The following is a 12828-nucleotide window of genomic DNA, read 5'->3' as shown; positions in this document are numbered from 1 at the left end:
ACAAGTCTCAGGCTCATCAAAATACAGCTTTGTCAAATGTTTTAACACCTTTTTTTTCACTTCTGACAGGTAACCTCTGCCAGGTGAACATCAACGAATGTGCATCCAGTCCCTGTCTGAACCAAGGCACATGTGTGGACGGTGTGGCCAGTTTCACCTGTATATGTGAGCTTCCTCACAGTGGACCCACTTGTGCTGATGTCCTCACCCCTTGCTCTCCTAACCCCTGTGCCAATCATGCCACCTGCACCCACACAGCAGACTACTTGGGCTATCAATGTAAATGCCAGCAAGGGTGGCAAGGTTAGCACATTTTGTACTCCATCATTTCTGCACGTACTCATCTATTGTGAGATGATCTGCTTGATAGCTTACAAATCGTGTCTCATTGTACTCCTCTTTTGTATCCTTCAGGTCAGTTGTGTAACGCAGATGTGAATGAATGTATCTCGAACCCCTGCAAAAACCGTGGGACCTGCACCAACACGCGTGGACACTTCATGTGCTCTTGCAGAGCAGGGTATACTGGGCCAACTTGTGAAACAGACATCAATGACTGTGCTCCAAGTGAGTGGCCACATAAACCTACCTTGCTGAATTATTATATTTGTCTTTTGCTTTCAAACACAATGCTAGATCCATGTATGTTTACTGTATTTAACCAAAGTCATATTCTCCTGCTGCGCTATTAGATCCCTGCCAAAATGGAGGATCCTGCACAGACGGTGTGAACTCCTTCCACTGTAACTGCCTGCCAGGCTTCACAGGGCCCCGCTGTGCTTTAGAGGTCAATGAATGCCAGAGTTCCCCCTGTAAGAATGAAGGGACATGCACAGACTATGTTAACTCCTACACCTGCACCTGTAAGCCTGGTTTTACTGGCATTCACTGCGAATCCAACATCCCTGACTGCACTGAAAGGTGAGTGTTTGTGTTTGAGACTCGTGCAAACCCACTGACATATCACACATTGCACTTTATAAGTTTGCTCACATACATGTCAATAACTGCTGAATATGATGATAAAAAATAACATTTATGTTTTCACTCATGTTCACAGTTCCTGCTTCAATGGAGGGATATGTACAGATAAAATCAACGGCTACTCCTGTACCTGCCGCTCTGGCTTTACAGGCTCCCACTGCCAATATGAAGTAAATGAGTGTGATTCCCAGCCCTGCCTCAATGGAGGCATCTGTCAAGATGCCCTGGAGTCCTTCCGCTGCTCCTGCCCCAAGGGCTTTACTGGCAACCGCTGCCAGGTATGACCACTAACACTCTTAAATTGGATAAGGTTAAGACCTTGAGTCTTCATGCCTTCATTTTTTTTGTTGAAGCAAACAAATTAAGAAAATGTCCCTTCTGTTTACCCAGACACCAGTTGATTGGTGCAGACGCTCATCTCCATGCCAAAATGGGGGACGCTGTCGCCAAAAAGATGCTTCCTTCATCTGTGAATGTACTAACGGCTGGTCAGGACGTTACTGTGACATCCCTAGAGTCTCCTGTGAGACAGCTGCTCGCCAGAGAGGTAGCTTATTTTAATGTTCTGTACACTGTGACATTTGACCTCTAAGTCTGAGTTTGTGCTGTAACTGGGTGATTTAAATCTAAATTTCTCCCAAATCTCTCCAATTAGGGCTCCAGACAGATGAGCTGTGCCACCACGGTGGTCATTGTGTCAACACTGGGAATACCCACTATTGTAAATGTCCTGCTGACTACACCGGGAGCTATTGCGAAAGTCAAGTGGACCACTGTGAAGACAAACCTTGTCGCAATGGCGCCACCTGTAGGGGATATGTAGGAGGGTACCAGTGTGATGTGAGTCTGCTGATTTGTTGTACCATGAGCTTTTTGGTCAGATTTCAACAAATATCTTTATTCATTTGGTGCTTTTTCACAGTTGTTGAGGTAATGTTCTTGTCAACTGCATGTCATTACAGTGTATGCCCGGCTATACTGGACAGAACTGCGCGATAGAAATCAATGAGTGCCAGTCTCATCCATGCCAGAATGGAGGCACATGCATTGATCTGGTGGGACATTATATTTGCTCCTGTCCCCCCGGCACATTGGGTATGCAAGCACATACACAACAGAAAACGATGCTTATTGCTAAAAAGATTACACCATATGTGACCAAGAAATAATAAACATATAGTAATTTATAATATTCCTCTTCTTTTAAGGTGTTCTCTGCGAAATAAATGTAGATGACTGTGACCCACCCTTGAGGCTGCACAGTCCTCCTCTTAAGTGCCTGAACAATGGCACCTGTGTGGACAGAGTGGGTGGATATCGCTGCAATTGTCCCCCTGGTTTCACAGGAGAAAGATGTGAGGGAGACATAAATGAGTGTCTCTCAAACCCCTGCAGTCCCTCCAACAGTCTTGACTGCATCCAGTTGCCCAATGACTACCAATGCGTCTGCAAGCCTGGCTTTACAGGTCAGACAGCTACCAACTATTCTTCTTCTTCTTGATTTCTTCCTGTGCATTTTCTTTGGATGCAGTACTTTACCATCCTTATGTTGTTTTTAGGTCGGAGGTGTCAGAGCAGATTCAGTGTTTGTGAGTCTCAGCCTTGTCAGAATGGAGGAGCCTGTTCTATAACCAGCAGCTCTTCCCTTGGATACACCTGCACATGTCAACTTGTAAGTGTACATTCACATTAACGCCTATATTAAGTTTGTAGTTTGTGAATCACAGCATTTTAGATCGTGTATCAAACCTTTATAACTTGAAACGTGCATATACATTTATCTTTAGGGTTACACGGGGCCAAATTGTGAAAGAAGCATGTCCTGTCGGGAGCTTTCCTGTTACAACGGAGGAAGCTGTGCGCTTACCACAAGAGGGGCACGTTGCACCTGTCTGCCAGGTTATGGAGGGCCCCAGTGTCAACGTCTCACTAGTGAAGGGTGCTCCTCCAAGCCCTGCCGCAATGGAGGATTGTGCACTGAAGAGACTAGCTTCCCGTTCTTCCAATGCCAGTGTCAAAATGGCTGGACAGGTAAACGGTGCGAGCAGAGCATCAGACTTGTTGAGTCTCCGACACCCTCATGCCCTCTGGCAGACTGCCATTCCAAAGCCGATGATGGTGTTTGCGACAAGGAATGCAACACATTCCCTTGTCGCTGGGATGGCGGCGACTGTTCTCTAGCAGTGAACCCCTGGGCTCGTTGTGCAGACCCTATCTGCTGGCGTGTCTTCAACAACAGCCAGTGTGATGAGTCCTGTAACAATGCTGACTGTCTGTATGACAACTTTGACTGCAGAACCAAGGAGAAAATTTGCAAGTGAGTTCACATTTACTGGTAAACGGATTCACCACAGTTTTTTATAGACCTGAAAACTTGAGCTGATCGTTCCGTCTGTGTTATTTTCAGTCCAATATATGAAACCTACTGCATCGACCACTTTGCCGATGGACTCTGTGACCAAGGCTGCAACACAGAAGAATGTGGTTGGGATGGCTTGGACTGCGCAGCGAAGGTTCCAGAAAACCTTGCTGATGGTGTTTTGGTTTTGGTAGTCCTACTGCCTCCTGAGGAGCTTCTCCGTACCAGCACAGCTTTCCTGCAGAAATTAAGTGCTATCCTACACACATCACTGCGCTTCAGGCTAGACGATAATGGAGAGGCCATGATCCGTCCCTACACCCGCCGAGAGGCACGCCTCAAGCGAGAGCTACAGCCTCAACATGAGATCATCGGGTTAGTAAGGTGTACAGTAAACATTAAGGCGAAGGCCTATCATGTAAGTTGTGCATTGTACTAACACCTGCTTTTCTGCTTTTCCTGTAGCTCCAAAGTCTACCTGGAAATAGACAACCGCTTGTGTTCTCAAGGCTCCGAGGACTGTTTCCCCACAGCTGACAGTGCTGCAGAGTACCTTGGAGCCCTGTCAGCAGTGGAAATGCTCCGCTTCCCGTATCCCATCAAGGAAGCCTGGGGTGAGTAGGGATACTTGAAGAACATAGGGTGAAGTGCTAACACTAGTGAGGTACAATGTATGTAATTACTACTTCTCTCACCACAGGTGAAAGGGTGCAATCTGACCCCATACCATCTTGGGCCAAGTTGATGCTGGTGGGGATTGCTTCTCTTTTCCTCCTGGTCATCCTTGTGATAGGCATGTTGATTGCTCGAAGAAAGAGAGAACACAGCACTCTTTGGTTCCCTGAAGGCTTTTTCCTCAAGAAGGAACCCAGCAGCAACAAGAACCGCAGGGAACCTGTAGGCCAGGATGCTCTAGGAATGAAGTAAGTAATTTGTGTGCAAACGTTGATACTAATGATGTTGGTGGGACAGAATTGCTTTAGCAGTACAGTTTAGAATTTCTTCATGAATTTGATTTCAAAGTGAATGAACCTCCTTGTGCTTACATTCTTGTATATTTATATTTTCATCTTTAAACAGACACATGCCAAAAACTGTGGAGGAATCTCTTCTTGGAGAGCATAGTGACCAATGGATGGACTCGGATTGCCCAGAAGCAAAACGACTTAAGGTCAGTAACAACTAATTAACCATAAATTATCCTCATCAATTTACATGTACACACAAGCACCAGAGTGTACTTGTACATTTTTTGAAGCATTTCAGCCTGCTTTTAACACAAAGTGGAATTTTCTCTTTTTGTGAATTCAGGTTGAGGAGCCAAGCATGCTCTCAGACAGTGAAGATGCAGTGGACTGCAGACAGTGGACACAACATCACCTTGCAGCCGCAGACATCCGTGTCCCACCCACCATGGCTCTCACCCCACCTCAAGGAGAGTTTGAAAGCGACTGCATGGATGTTAACGTCCGTGGCCCAGGTTGGTAGTGAAGTGATCTATGTTGAAAGACTGAGGCTGTGGCTTGCACATACACTTTTATACTTTCTTCATATATCTGTACTGCTGAGTGCTTAAACTGACATAAACTTACCCGTGCTTGTTTTCATCTCCCACCAGATGGTTTTACACCTCTGATGCTGGCATCATTCTGCGGAGGTGGCTTAGAGCCTGAGGTAGCGGAGGAAGAAGAGAATGAGGAGTGCTCTGCAAACATAATCTCTGACCTGATCTACCAGGGTGCATCCCTTGCTGCCCAAACAGACCGCACTGGTGAGACAGCACTCCACCTGGCTGCTCGCTATGCTCGTGCTGATGCTGCTAAGAGGCTGCTGGATGCAGGGGCAGATGCCAATGCTCAGGACAACACAGGCCGCACCCCACTTCATGCTGCAGTGGCTGCAGATGCACAGGGTGTCTTCCAGGTAATCAAACATCTTTGCATACTGTTTATTTAGCTAAATTGGTAATAGAAATGCTTGCAACATATTTTAGCACATTTGTTTATACTGTGTATCATAATGTTGAATTACATCTTTTCTGTCCAACCAGATTCTCATCCGAAATCGAGCCACAGATCTTGACTCCCGAATGTATGATGGCTCCACTGCACTCATTCTGGCTGCACGGTTGGCAGTAGAGGGCATGGTAGAGGAGCTCATCACTTGTCATGCTGATGTCAATGCAGTTGATGAATTGGGTATGTGTGTAGAATTTATCACTTAGGTGAATGACCTGATGCAGATATTCCCATTTCATATATTTACATTAATATGGAAACAGCTGATCAGTATGCTCATATTTGTTGTCTTTTAGGTAAATCTGCCTTGCACTGGGCTGCTGCCGTTAACAATGTGGATGCCACTGTTGCCCTGCTGAAGAATGGTGCAAACAAAGATATGCAAGATCTCAAGGTATGTCATCCACTTATACTGTTTAATCTCACTTTGGCATCAGCGTGGCTAAAATTGAAAGACATATGTTTGTATGTTAGACAGCCTGTTTATGTTATCTTTTTGTTTTTTGTTTTTTTTCAGGAGGAAACCCCGCTGTTCCTTGCAGCCCGTGAGGGCAGCTGTGAAGCTGTAAAAGTGCTGCTGGCTCACTTCGCAAACAGAGAAATCACAGACCATATGGACAGGTTGCCAAGAGACATTGCTCAGGAGCGTATGCACCATGACATTGTGCAGCTTCTTGATGAGTACAACACAGTAAGGAGTCCTCAGGGCCATGGAGGGGCTGGACACCACCTCACAGGGGGACACACTCTGTCTCCTCTTATGTGCCCTCCGAGCGCCTTCCTACCTAGTCTGAAGAACACCCCACAGGGCAAGAAGAACCGTCGGCCTGGGGCCAAGGGTTCTGGCCTGGGAGGCCAACATGCTTCCAGTCTGAAGGAGTCAGTGAAGGCCCGCAATAAGAAGCTGACCCTGGACATGCAGAGTGCCTTACTGGAAAGCTCAGTTACTCTGTCCCCAGTCGACTCACTGGACTCACCCCACGGTGGAGCCAGCAATGCTGGCTACATCACCAACCCCACTTCCCCCGTGGCCATGCAGTCACCAGGGCTTTTCCACTCCTCCATGTCTGTCCCAAACACCCCAATGGTACACAGTAGCATGTTGGAGGGAGGTGGCCCATTTGCTGTGTCTCTAGCCCAACTCAATGACCTGGGAGCTGGAGGAATGTCCTTGCAGGGACGTGTCTCTATGGCTTCAGATGTCAATCATGGCTATGTGCTGAGTTCAGGTCAGATGGGGCTCAACATGGGCATGGTCAGTCCTGTCAGTGTGCCCTTTGACTGGCACAGCCGGATGCCCCCCTCCTCCCAGTGTGGTCAGCAGGTAGTGAGTATTGTGCAGAGCAGCCAGCCAGGCATGCATCCCCAGAGCCCAGCAATGCAACAGCAGAACATGCTGATGCACCAACAGCAGATCTACCGTAATGCCATGCTGCAACCCACGCCTGTTACTTCCACACCCACTATTAGCCCAGTGAAGTTGCCTTCCATTGCTGAGCAGCAGCAGCAACAACAGCAGCAACAGCTCATTAATCACAGCATTGCCAACCAGCAGAGCATTGCCCGCATGGGCACCTCCACCCCGCCGACACCCCAGACCTCGCAGCCCCCGCCATCCTTCTTCCAGCAGCAGCAGATGTCTCAACAACCCTCTCAGCCCCTGCCTCCTGCTCAGCCCCCACAGGCATCCACACCAACAGCCCAGCCTGCTCAGGCTCTGCCCTCCCAGCCCAGTGGCAGCACTGCAGGAAAAGAGGATTATCCAACCCCTCCCTCCCAGCACAGCTATTCATCCGCACTAGATGCCACGCCCAAGCATTACCTCCATTTGCCTAGTGAGCACCCCTACCTGACCCCCTCTCCAGAGTCTCCTGAGCACTGGTCCAGTCCCTCTCCTCACTGCGTCTCTGATTGGTCAGATTCCACACCCAGCCCAGCAGTTGCTGTCCCTGCCCAGACCCAAATTACTCAAATTCCAGAGGCCAATGGCAAGATGCAGGTGTTTGCGTGAAGATCCTGTGGCCTTTGCTTGAAAAGGGACCTGGGGTACAAGAATTTGTGGACTGGCTCTTAGGCCCGTCTATGTTTTATGTGTCAGCCTGTTTCCAAGATTTTCATTGGATTTGGATTGACTATGTTTATCACGAGGACCGTCTGCTAGTGATTTTGCAGAGAAAAAAAAGTAAAGGGAAATGTGTGTTGTCTGAAAAAACAGCAGACAATTTAATGAAGTAATTCTGTCACAGATGGACTTGTTTTTTATTATAAAAAAAAAAAAAGTATATGAAGAAAACCAAGTCTTTCATTTCAAAGACTTAGGGACACTCTCCTGAAAACTAACAAACATTTTAAAAGTAGATAAGAGAAAAAGTGAAAAGTTGAAGGGAATTTTATTTATTGTTTTTATCTATCTGAACTGCTTTGTAGGTGTTTCTCTTTCTGTCCTAGCGTCTCACATAAAGTGCCATCCCAAGGTAATTCACTGGTTCTAGCAAATACATTTCAAGAGTTGCTCTGCAGTAGTGATATGTTTGATTGAATTGTGGTAAATAATTACTTTCCACATGAGTATTATGAACAAGAATGTAGATGAGTGTCTCTGAAGCACTTCAAGTGACCAGGCTTATAGGGTAAGTGTGGGTCGAAAACAACATTTGACTGCAACTGATATTTATAATATATGGGTGGCATGTAATCCATGGCATTTTCCTTATAACCTTCCAAAATAAATCAGCAGAGTAAAGTTTTAGGTTTAATGCTTCTATTTGTAGCTTGTCACTGACACTAAAGGTTTCTGACTGCCAGTGTTACTGCCACCCCCGATACCTTAAGTTTTAAAGCATGTTTTCATTCACTTTAAGAAAATGTTTCAAACAAAACTGTTTTCCTATAAAATCAGCCTCTCACTGCCCTTATGTTTTATTTTTTTTGTTTGTTTGTTTTATACTCTGTATATTTGTGGAAACCATGAATACCTTTTTTTTTTTTAAACATCACTTCAGATGTACTAAGCTATGCTTATATCAGCTGCTATTTTATATCACTCTTCCCTGCAAACATTCCTCCATTTTGTCTGTCTTGTTGAGTTTGGACGCTGTGCCATTCAGGAACACAGAACAGAACCAGACGACAGAATTTGTCTCTCATGTCCTTGACCAGATTAAATGGACTACTTGTAGCTGAGATCTTGGTGGCCCTCTAACCTTGTTTCTGCCAGCGTCTACGGTGGAGCTGTGGTCAGTGTGAGGGGGTGGCTGCTGGGCTGTGACTGCTTATGCCCTGTCACTCCTCAGGGAGGTGTTTTATGGTATGCAGTGGGACAGTTCCCCTGCATCTACAGTAGCTTCCAGTCCAGGGGCCATGGAGTTGCATCTAAAGATGATTGCTAAAAGAGGCTGAAGGAAAAAACACTACTATGTAGTGCTGCACCCTTTAACTTTTAACAATTCTAAGATGTCACTCCCAATTACTCAACTAAGACCTTGTGTAATGTCTGACCAACTCTTTTATTTTTCACGTGACCTGAGTGTGCAGGATAGAGGTTCTCCTCTCTTTAACATTTTGTGGACATTTCAACGTAAGTCAGTTGATAATAGTAGAATTTTGAGAAAGTAACCTTTGCATTTTTGTCTTGTGACAACATGAACAGAAATGAGTAGGCCACCACTCCTAGCTACTACTCTTGTGGTGACTTAAACACTGCCCCTAGTTGTGTCATAGACTGAGTTTATCTTTAATTCATTGTTTTATCCTGTTCGCTGTAGAGTCAGCTACTGTTCTGTCAGACCTGGGAAACGTGTTCTTCACAGTCCACTTCGCATCTTACTTACAAGGAAAACAGTTTTTTGTTTGTTTGTTTTTATTTTTATATATAACTGTTCTTGCAATATCCCTACCAGGTCGCACTAAGTGTTTTGTACATTTCAAACTCCCAATTTCTGTTTGTAAATATGTTTGTTCTGGGTAGATCATTGCTTGAGAAGTCTTATGTTTCTAAAATGATTGTTGTGTACTAAAAAGGACAAAAATAAAATGTACTTCATTTAGCATTATTTGAAGCCGAGGCTGTGACTGATATTTCATTGGGCTTTTGTTATTAGAACAGTCATAGATATTTTCTATCATTATTAATTTCAATACTTGTTTAAAAGTAGTTCAAAATCATTGTACATAAAACCTTTCTACAGTTTTTTCTTTCTACAGTAAAAAGTTGTAAAATAAGTTACTTATAATAAAAACTGTAGGGAACTACATTTTGGTGTCCTCGTGTTCAGTCAGTGTTTTATGTTTTACGGTATTAAACAAGAAAGAGAGGGCAAAAATGTGCTATGTTTACACACCTCTCATTTTGAGTAATACTATTCTTAGCTTAGTAGGTGTTGGTTACCACACAATCCCAGGGAAACCAACCAGGCTTTAATGCCCACGTGCATCTGCAACAGACTTATCTCCTCGTGATTTTCCTAAAGTTTAGCTCGCTCTCTAAATATGTTACGCAAGTGATTCAATCCAGATTCAGACTATCTTGATGCCAATTTTACTCCATTTACTCCAAATTTACTACCAACTGCCAGTTGTGCAACTCTATTACAACAGGAAGGGTGGTTTTTGTATGACTGATGCAATATATTTTTTTAATCAAAATCCCATTATAGGACATTTTTGAGGTTTTAACAGGAGGTTTTATGTTCTGATTACAGGATTTCATTGTTCTCCTCCTTCTGATCGTCGTGAAATACATAGTAAAGTAAGTACACCTAAATTTGCAATTCAGAAAAGTTGAACAACTTATTCCAACAGATTGTGAAATATAGCTTCAGTGTTTGTAGCATAAGTGTAATTTGGGGGCGCAAGGTCTGGTACCATATTACTACTTTACATACATAAGATTCCTAAGACTATGCAACAGGTTTTCTAGCTTCCTTTTTCTTTTTTTTGATTTGCTGACTGAATAGGATGGTCAGAGGTTTATTTACATTTGACTACAAGCAGAACTCTTATTCTTCAAACAGAGCTGCATAGGAGGATGGTGCTATTAAGAATGCTACAGCGTTAACACAAACTGTTCCTAACTACAGGGCAGCTCAAGCCATGGTGCTGACGATCAGCTGGGTGTCTCAGAAAGGACATCAACATTTGTTAAAAGCCTTTGGAATGAAGATAATAGTAAAACCATAATGTCACACATGAAATAATGACTTTTTTTTATTACTACATTAAACATTTATTTTACAATAATGTGCATTACTTATTCATTTGTTTGTTTGAAAAGATAAATCAGATACAGTATGGTACTATTAATCTTTACTAGTTTTGTAATAAGATTCTGCTAGTTTATTTCCTTAATTTAACCAGGTGGGCTAATTGAGAACAAATTCTCATTTACAGTAATGACCTGGTCAAGAGGCTGCACAGATATAATTAAAAAATAATTTAATTTCCTTTTAATTGTCTTATTCTTGTTCTCTATAAAACAAAAAAAATGTAATCTTATTGCCAACAGAAATTTAAAAAAGAAATGACTCCAAAACAAAGAAAGTCTATAAATATTATGTGTATATTTACAGTTATTTTTGGATTATTAATTTAGAGTTAATATTGTGTGGGTAAAATTATCAGTGCTGTGTACACTGCATCTCAGAGGGAAACGTCTGTCCTCATACAGCTGCACGTTGTACTTATTAAAACAGTAACCAGAGGTTGCAGCAACACCATCTCCTTGAGAATAACATTTCTAATCTGTGCAACAGTCAGATCATCATTTCTTGCCTGTTTTCTTCTGCAGCATGCGCAGAACCCCAAGAGTAGCATTGAGCACATTGTCATGCTTAAAGATCATCTTGTAGAAAGCGTCCAGAGGCAGTCGGCCGGTCGGATCTGCGTGCTTCAGTGCAGTCACGGGCGTGTACAGGCGGTTGGTCTGGTGGCGCAGAGGAGGATCCTTGGCTGTGATCACTTTAAGTGTTTGCTAAATTTAAAAAAAAGAAATAGATTTTAATACTACAGGGGCACCTTCTCATTATGCATCTTCACTGGAACAACTAATTATGGTGACCTTTCAACCTGAAATATAATCGTCACCACTTGCCTCTGCCACTTCCTCTGGTGTCTGTCCTAATGAGGCGAAGACCTTTTTAGAGTATGGAAGGTAAACTTCACGGAAGATCTTGGCAGTCTCTTCATCTGTCTCTGATAGATCCATCTTCTCAGCTTCTTCATACACTTTGCTTTCAAACTCTGTGACCACAGGACCAGGTTCCACCAGAGTTGTCCTTGTGACAGAGACAGAAGAACATAAATCCAGGACCAGTGTTCCACTACAATCCTCAAGCCTTACCGATGTGGGCTTACTGATAACTAAAATTTTAGATGTGAGCTGGGTGCATTTTTAGAGCTGATGTGTTTATCGGGAGATGTAATCACTTGATGTGAAACTTCAACGCTTGCACTGCCAGGCTTTCACAAAATCCTTCCACAGCAAATTTGGAGGCAGAGTAGACATCGTTGAACAGCAGTCCTGTGTGGAAATATTAGGAAACGTATTAGCGACCTCTTCATCGCACTGCTTCGGAAATTCCACTGACACAAACAAACGCACCCTGTATTCCCATGACACTGCTCATCACCACAATATGGCCGCTCTGCCGCTGCTTCATGTCTGGCAGCACCTCTTTCACCAGCCGCACCAGGCCAAAGAAGTTTGTGTCAAAGAGCTCCTTCATGGCAGCAATGCTTTGGCACTCCAGCGGCCCAATCATGCCAACGCCAGCATTGCTCACTGTAATAACAGAACATCCGGTTATAACACTGTGTACTTGTGGAGAAATCTTAGAGCATGTCTATGAGGAGCAGAGGAGACAGACCTAGAACATCCACCCGTCTGTTTGGAAGGCTGTTGACGCACTCTTTGATGGAAGCTTCACAACAAGCGTCCAACTCTTTGATTTCCAGGGTTTTGTTTAAACAGTCACCTGCTGCTTCCTCCAATGGCCCCCGTTTCTGAAGATCCCTCATTGTGGCAACCACTGCCTCAGACACACAATGAAACACACCGGCTGTCATGGTTATCATCTACTGTGTGTCATTTATTTATGTTTTAGCTGAGAGAGAATGACTGACCTTTAAACCGTCTCAGCTCGTCTTTGGCCAGCCGTGAGGCCACAGCCAAGCCGATGCCAGAGGAGCACCCAGTCACCAGCACCCTCCTGGTCCCCATGCTCTTTGCCTTCTGACCTCAAGGCTTGGGGGACTCGTGACTACTCAGTCAAGAAATTCTGTGAACAGAGAAATCAACTTAAAGGAATATTCCTTTCAACATATTATGTTTGTATTTTAATAACAACCAAGCTGTTTGTGAGTGTGTTCTGGGTGGCTTTTTGCTTAGCCTGTTTACATACATTCTGCTCAGTTACTGATTTCTCCCCATCTGTTGAATGTAATGCCTGAGGTGAAACACTGATTTCAAAC

At 44.1% G+C, this 12828-nt stretch overlaps 2 protein-coding genes across 2 annotated transcripts in view; one reads left to right on the top strand and one right to left on the bottom strand.

The window, feature by feature from the left end:
• Positions 1–9614, top strand: part of notch3 (notch receptor 3) — a 28704-nt gene extending 19090 nt beyond the window's left edge. The window contains exons 15-33 of the mRNA XM_008283078.1: positions 70–303; positions 415–567; positions 693–921; positions 1061–1262; positions 1375–1531; positions 1640–1824; positions 1947–2079; positions 2193–2450; positions 2544–2656; positions 2772–3301; positions 3392–3718; positions 3809–3957; positions 4044–4266; positions 4424–4514; positions 4655–4823; positions 4962–5266; positions 5394–5541; positions 5658–5755; positions 5879–9614. Of these exons, the coding sequence (XP_008281300.1) occupies positions 70–303; positions 415–567; positions 693–921; positions 1061–1262; positions 1375–1531; positions 1640–1824; positions 1947–2079; positions 2193–2450; positions 2544–2656; positions 2772–3301; positions 3392–3718; positions 3809–3957; positions 4044–4266; positions 4424–4514; positions 4655–4823; positions 4962–5266; positions 5394–5541; positions 5658–5755; positions 5879–7372 (5198 nt within the window). The 3' untranslated portion in view covers positions 7373–9614. The remainder of the gene's footprint in view (positions 1–69; positions 304–414; positions 568–692; positions 922–1060; positions 1263–1374; positions 1532–1639; positions 1825–1946; positions 2080–2192; positions 2451–2543; positions 2657–2771; positions 3302–3391; positions 3719–3808; positions 3958–4043; positions 4267–4423; positions 4515–4654; positions 4824–4961; positions 5267–5393; positions 5542–5657; positions 5756–5878) is intronic.
• Positions 9615–11119: 1505 nt separating this feature from the next.
• LOC103358202 (retinol dehydrogenase 8) lies at positions 11120–12577 on the bottom strand. Its single transcript, XM_008283077.1, has 6 exons — positions 12481–12577; positions 12225–12386; positions 11960–12139; positions 11785–11878; positions 11450–11633; positions 11120–11329 (listed from the first exon to the last, which is right to left on the bottom strand). The coding sequence occupies exons 1-6, from the start codon at positions 12575–12577 to the stop codon at positions 11120–11122; spliced, it is 927 nt and encodes a 308-aa protein (XP_008281299.1).
• Positions 12578–12828: the final 251 nt, after the last annotated feature.

This window comes from Stegastes partitus, unplaced genomic scaffold (genome assembly GCF_000690725.1).
Source record: "Stegastes partitus isolate 25-593 unplaced genomic scaffold, Stegastes_partitus-1.0.2 Scaffold297, whole genome shotgun sequence".
In the NCBI taxonomy this organism is placed as follows: Eukaryota; Metazoa; Chordata; class Actinopteri; family Pomacentridae; genus Stegastes; species Stegastes partitus.
This window is presented reverse-complemented; position numbering and strand designations above follow the sequence as displayed.